Source organism: Rasamsonia emersonii (genome assembly GCF_000968595.1).
Source record: "Rasamsonia emersonii CBS 393.64 chromosome Unknown ctg1118621760105, whole genome shotgun sequence".
NCBI lineage: Eukaryota > Fungi > Ascomycota > Eurotiomycetes > Eurotiales > Trichocomaceae > Rasamsonia > Rasamsonia emersonii.
Window position 1 is genome coordinate 53,255 of NW_013563182.1, and position 7,022 is coordinate 60,276.

The following is a 7,022-nucleotide window of genomic DNA, read 5'->3' on the forward strand; positions in this document are numbered from 1 at the left end:
GTTTAAAAAAAAATAAAAAAAGGATAAAATAAATAAGAGGAAAATTGACAAGTGGTAGAACCGTAGAAGAGTCAATACTTCTAATCACTAGTCAGGATAATGAAGACAATTATTTAATATGGAGCAGTTAGAAGAAGAAGAAGAAAAGTTCATTTAAAGCGCTATAGTACAGTAAAGTACATTAGAAAAATGTGTCAAGGAATACAAAATACAAAACGAGACGTGGCAGTCCTAATGATTGTACAGTAGTATGTATAATGTATGTCGTATGTATGGGAATGGAAGCCCACCGATATATATACATCAATCAAGTCGCCATCTCCTCCGTTTCAGCTTGATACATACAGAATCAAGGGGGGAAAAAAGCACAAAAAAAGCATTTTCCAAATCAAGTCTAACAGTCAGGCTTGTTTCAAACCAAATCACGGGCATGCGTTCTTTGCGACGTCAATTCTATACTGACTGTCTTCTGAATATCGCTCCTGAGATCATTCGACTTATCGCCAAGCGCGACTTCGGCGTCTTGCCACAGTGCTGCGTCGCCGTTCAGGTTGCGGTGCGCAACACACGGCGACTCGTCGTGACAGTAGGGACATCGCGAGGGTTGGAAGACGGCAGCAGTTCGGCTCTCGCGAGTATTTCCGTATCCGTATTTGCTGCGGTCTCTCGAGGAGTGATGGCTTGAGCCGGTGATTGTGCGCTGCGTGTAGCTGCGCACGACCTTGAGGAAGCGCGGCATGACGGGGAAGCAGGTGCAGAGGATGACCGAGGCATTCTCTGCGAGCCTAGAGAGCGGAAATGTCAATTTACGCAATTCCTTCCTCCATCCATTCCTCAAATATATGTTGACATACGTCCATAAACTAATCTGCGCGATGGCATATGTGGAATCCGTATCCGTAAAGGCTCGAAATGAATAGACTACTCGACCAAGCGAAGATATTACAGCACTAAGAAAGAACATTGTGGTTAGCAGCTTCACATCAGCCTTTTTCTTTTCCCGATAGAAGGGGAACCCTACATGAGACCCATTAGGAAGATAGCTGAAATGCCCAGCTTGTTCCTCACGGCTGTGTGCAAGTGCCAAATAGCCCAGAGCGGTAGAACGAACATGCAGACATCCGAGACAAGATTTAAGATTCCAGTGGCCGCTATCTCAGCATTGCGATCGACGCAGTAGCCGGTCGTGATGTAAGGATCCCATATCTTCGCCTGAGGCATGCACTCGAACAGCACCGCGAAGAACATGGCAGAATAGAAAGCCACAGTTACCCAGAGGAGAGCCTGTGTAGCAATGTAGACAGCACCGCTTTTCGTCGGCGCAAAAGTTCGTTGCAATTGCAACAAAAGCGCAGCCTTAGCTGACCCTAGGAGCGGACAGTAAATCAATTCCAGCGCCCAGCTTTGCTGGGACAGGTCAGCCAGATACCCCAAGACAGACATGGTCCTCACGCACCTTGGCTATCTTGATCGCGTTGGTCGCCAGTACATCCCATATATGCCGGCCGATTCCGGTCTGTGCCTGCCATATGAAAAATACATTGTATGTGACATTGAGTGCCCATGCAAAAATCAAGAGATCTGTCGAAGAGTCAGCAAAGACATCCCAAGAGAGACGAGACATGTATATATCGCACAGTCATCAACAGCGTAGCTCGCGACTGACTTTCGCGCGACCAGTCGAGCAGCAGTGAAAGCTGTTGTTATGGCGATAATCAGAGACGTGGTCGTCACGATGGCATTGTACAGAGTATCTTGGGGATTGTCAAAGTTCGGAGTCACGCCTGGCGGAGGAGCTCCTGCCGGTTTGAATGTGCTCGCCATAGCTGGACGACGTCGAAGGAGAGGGAGAGAGCAAAAGTCAAATGCTCTTTGTGTAATCTGGATGATGGCTTGATTGGCGCGCACGCTGCAAGAAATCCATGTTTTCGACTGCTGTTTATCACGGGGGCTCAGAGCTTGCAGATTAGGTAGAACGGGGTCACAGAAAAAAGGGACCCCAACTTCCAAGCGCAAGCACGAGGTACAGCCAAACCAATGCTGTCATGAGACGCTGTCACGATTGTCTCTCCCCTCCTCGGCTGTTCCCCGCGATACAGTATCGGCAAGACTACTGCAGAGCATTCGAACTAAGCGAGTAGGCTGGCGGCTGCAAGCACACAGGAAGGGCCGAGAACATGAGCAGCGATCGATTTGTCAACGCAACTCCGGCGGCACGCCATACCAACACCGTCCTCTCGTGCTGGGGGGTTGATCCTTCTGAAGATTCCTGCAGGGAGGCAATTTTGCTATCGGCCATGGCGTTGGCATAGAGCGAGCAAGACCGTTGATAACGCTAGAGCATCAAAGGACAAGGGTATTGGAATTAGCAACGCTTGAATGCCCAATGCTGTGTTGTGAGTAGAGATGGATTCTGCAGGATGAGGAGTTCTCCAACAGGGGTTGGCATTGGCCAATAACGGATAGGATTCCATTATGGGAGCATTCATAACAGCATCTTGCTGCGAGGAGCAGAGAGTGGGAAATGGCGTTATCTGGCACTTAACGATAGTTCATCGACTTGGGAGCCATGCCAAACTAGATCGGGATGGGCTAAGCTGGAAGGAGCAGTCACGCCGGACTGAGCAGGCTGAGGTAGCATTTTTTAGAAGTCTTTTAGAAATATTCAGAAGCCAAACGCTAGTATACTACGGTTTCTACCGGAGCAACATCTTGGCCAGGTTGTTCGACTTTCCAAATTGGGAACTGCCATATTCGGCTAGGTGTCTTCCACATCGTGGTCTTCGAATGGAGGCATTTCTAATAATGGTGGATCGGCAATTGTGATTCTTCTCGTAGAATACCGACTGGCGATCTGGCGATCTCTGCCCTCATAAGCATCACTAGTCACAATACAAACTTTCAAGGGTAAATTACGAAGTCGAGCTCAGAATATTACAGAATCTAGTTATGGCTTGCACAAGTCAAGAAGACAGTTAAACACTTGCACCTGAAGAATTTCTACATAAAAAATGGCACATCTCCAATATCATTCGATGAGCCTAAGCCTATGAACCTCCCTCACTCCAATGCTGCAAGCCAAGCTTCCAACTGTTTCGCGTCGACGGGTCTGATATCAAGAGTATTGCCGATGACTTTTAGGAGATTCTCTTGGTGGTACCCATGAGTATCGCCTCTTTCTGACAGTAGTTCGAAGAAGCTGAGTAGCCGAAGAGCCGGCAGCTGCTGCGGATCGTGCTTGAAACTCTGACTCTTCAATACTTTTATCCATTCTTTTAGGGTTTTGGTGACGGTAGTCTTGCCACACCAACTCTGGATTGAAGGAACGACTTCCGACCAAGGCGTAGGGACGGGATTGACCAGATTGTAGTATCGAATTTCCGTTGGTGCTGTCGCAGAGCAATCTTGATGCATAATGCTCTGGATGATACTCACAACGACATCGACAGGCAACCAGTCGATATCCAACAGATCGGTAGGCACCGCCTGCAATGTCTTTGATGTTCTCAAAAGCGACGTCGAAGAGTCCGTTGCCGGCCATATGATCTTGTGGGAGCTAGACGACGCTGGCGCAATCTGGCCGATTCTCAACACGCTCGCAAGCAATCCAGATTTAGTATTGGCAGCGCGGATCAGCTGTTCAGCCACATGCTTGGACTCTGCGTACCCGGTCCGCATTGCTTCGTCTGCATCGTTCACAGCGTCTTCAGGCACCAGTTTCTTGGGAGATCCGGGCTTTCCAAAAACGCCTGTGGCAGCTATCGAAGACATGTATAGAAGACGTGGACGACGTTTAGAAGCAGCAGCAAGCTTTATGGAGTTCAGGAGACCGCTCAGGCTGTCTGTGAAAGTGGCGAGAGGAAGGACAAAATTGACCTGCCACGCGGAATGCAGAATAACGTCGCACTCATCTTTCAACTCATTGTAGACGTTCTCTTGGAGGCCAAACGCGTCTTTCGTGAAATCCACTTGTATAAAGCGTATCTTATTCTCCCACTCGCTTTGACTTTGGTTTGTGTGGGCTGCCCATCGCTCACGCGCCGTAGCGGAACGATTCAAGCAGATAATTCGACCGACGCGGGGGTCTTGTGAAAGTGCCGTAAGAAGATATTGTCCCAGGTAGCCTGTTGAGCCTATAAGGACGACGCTCAATGTTTCGCGGGCACTATCACCGGATTGAGACACAGAGCTTGTTGGCAGAGATGCCTCGTAGAGACTGAGCATGTCTCTCACTTTGGCAACCCTGTCCGTCTGTTTCGGATGTGCGCCAGTGTTTAACCACTCTAGTAAGACTGTAGAGAGCTCATTGACAGTTGGGTAATTGTAGAGAATCTCTGGTGATAGCCAGCGCAGGGGTTCGCTCGAGTGGGATTTGAGGCTCTCTCTCAATTGCTCAATCGTTTCAAGCGTCTTGACAGAATCAAGTCCCTGAATGTACAGATTCTCTGCGTCGTTGACGTCCTGACGATCAAGAACATCCTCAGCGATTGAGTGAATGAGAGTTTTCACGTCGTTCAGACGGAATGCTGTTGGCTTCAAGGCCTTCGGTTGCGATCGCGTGTGAGAGCCTTCGAACAGCGCTTTGAGCTCGGTTTCATAAGCTGCAAGAGTCAATTTACGCACAACAGTGCCCTTGGCTGCCCGGACAAAGGGCTTTTTGGCATCCGCAACCAGTATCATCGATTTCGAAACACGACCTGGACCAGAGGTGTTTGCGTTCAATTCAGCGACCCGAGGCCAAAGAGCAGCCACGGGATCCGGGCCAAGTCCATGATCTGGTTTCAGCTCGACAAGCAAGGCCACTCGTGGCTGGCCTTGACCAGCGACTAAGGCGCCAGCAACACCAGAAACAGCCTCAACACCAAGTTCCATTGGAATAGGGTTGACTTTCTCTCCGCTGGAGAGAACAATGATGTCATCACGTCTAGCATGAAACTTCCAGAGCCCCGGCTGAGTCGGATGCGGCTTGAACAAATCCTTAGTACGATACTCGCGAACACCGGGGAAGTTGTGATTCAAAGCCGAAAAGTCTTCCGTCTCTTCGTTAGCATAAATAACCATCTCATAAGCATCGTCATCGGCAGGCTGAAGTTCCTGATTTCCCAGCGGATGGAATTCCATGTATTGCCAGTGTTCTTTAGGTGGAACAAGTTGCCGAACTTGGCCTATTTCCGTAGAGCCATAGAACTGGCAAAGTTGTACATGCTTGACTAATTCGTTTCCAATGGCTTCCGGTAATGGTCCTCCTGCATAGCAGAGGACGTCAAGCCTCTTGAGCAGGTCTGGTCCATCCGGTTCGTGGTATAGTTCCGCAGCAATCGTGGGTGGCAGAAAACAGCCTCGGACGTCTAGGCTCCGGAGTATTTGTGCAGCAAGCCCTCCGCTTGGCAGACGCGTCGGAGGACCGAATACTGGGACTGTCTTCGTGAAGACAGGCAGCATGACATTATTGAAGAATCCCGCCAGGTGAAAGGGCGGAAACGGCACATACAGGTAACTGCCAGGAGGGAAATCCCACGTCGTCAAGTCATGATTGCGACGGCCGGGAATGGTCGGGAAGTTGCGGTCGTTGTCCACAACAGCAAAACTTCCGTGCGTCATCGTCACCGGTTTTGGTATTCCTGTAGATCCTGAGGAGTGCAAGATAAGGATGGGCTCCCGTCGGACTTGATCGAAGTCGAATGTATAAGGTACTGGTACCGGCCGGGCCGTGAGGAGCTCATCCAACGGTGGGAATATCAAGCAACGCAGTGAGCTGACAGCTAGTTGGATCTTCTCTGCCATTGGCGCCAGCTCTGGCGAGCATACCAGTTTCGTACATTGAGTCTGCTCAAAGAGGGAGGCATTGGTAGCAGGCGGATTGCGGGGCGAGGGAAGGAAGACCTGTTGTTGGATAGTGAGATTTGCGCCAGAGAAGACTCAGGTTTCGGTGCTGTACCTTCAGACGAAGCTTCAGAGCAGCATAAAAGAGAATGTTGTATCGCAGATCTGGCACTCCAACGTAAGCCAAAGTCTCGTGTAAAGAGAACGTGCCAAATGCAGCTTGAAGCCAGTGGACCGTATAATCCACCGCAGCTTTCATCTGTTGGAAGGTCACTTGACGAAATCCATCTTGCAAGTCGGACGATGCAGGTATCAAAGCGAAAACGCGCTGGGGGTTATGTTGCGCCTCCTCCTCAAGGACGCCAACCATCAAGCGGCGTCCATATTGCTCGGCCATATTTCGGTGGAATGAGAGCTGTTTGACAGTGGAGATGCAATATTAAAAAATCTCTTGTTAGCAGCAGAGACTGATGGAGTTCGACTCATCGAGGTTTTGAAGGACACACGAAGACAACTCACTCCTCTCCTCCAAAGGTCGATTCATGCGCTTCTGACTCGACACGACAAGGACCGCCGAAAATGCCGCAGACATCCACGCCTCAGCTATCGATAGGAATCCCCGCGCAAGAGGATTCTGGCCCGTGCTGACTCGCAGCGAGAGCGTAACCGACACCCCTGTCAGCCAACATACTGTACCAGTGTACCTTGGCAGTGCATGTGGGGTGTCTCTTGTCACCGTAATGCGACGGTAATTTGACAGTAACACGACCGGATAAACCCTTAGACGCATATCCCAGTGGTTATTTATAATATGACATTAACGTAATCCACCACCGAGCTGCGCGGACCACCGAGCTGCGCGGTCCCCGAGAAAAAAATTCAACCACCAACACAACCGTAAATCTTGAAGCATTTTGCAACCAAATTTAATGAATTTGACTATATAAAGAAGGAGACTGTTTACTAGGGCATTTAAGCCGATTATGGCCTGTTTGATTGCAATTACTGCATCTTGGTGGCCTTCGAGTCCGTGGTCTAGATGATTCCTGTAGTTGCTCCTCATGCTCTTGAGCTTTTTGCTGTCCTTCAGCACCTGTCAAGCTACCACCAGTTGCTATAAAGTATCTTGATGCCTCTCGCTTCCTTTTAGACGCTGATTTGCTGCACGAAGTTGATTAACTTCTTGCTGCAATAGGATA

At 49.5% G+C, this 7,022-nt stretch overlaps 2 protein-coding genes across 2 annotated transcripts; both read right to left on the bottom strand.

Annotated features, from left to right (window-relative positions):
- Positions 1–412: 412 nt before the first annotated feature.
- T310_4320 (Integral membrane protein) lies at positions 413–1,443 on the bottom strand (the record flags this gene model as incomplete). The annotated part of the gene is made up of 2 exons (XM_013472821.1): positions 413–1,070; positions 1,112–1,443. The coding sequence occupies 2 exons, from the start codon at positions 1,441–1,443 to the stop codon at positions 413–415; spliced, it is 990 nt and encodes a 329-aa protein (XP_013328275.1).
- A 1,617-nt stretch (positions 1,444–3,060) lies between these two features.
- On the bottom strand, positions 3,061–6,220 carry T310_4321 (NRPS-like enzyme; the record flags this gene model as incomplete). Its single annotated transcript, XM_013472822.1, has 2 exons — positions 3,061–5,883; positions 5,939–6,220. The coding sequence occupies 2 exons, from the start codon at positions 6,218–6,220 to the stop codon at positions 3,061–3,063; spliced, it is 3,105 nt and encodes a 1,034-aa protein (XP_013328276.1).
- Between the last annotated feature and the right edge of the window lie 802 nt (positions 6,221–7,022).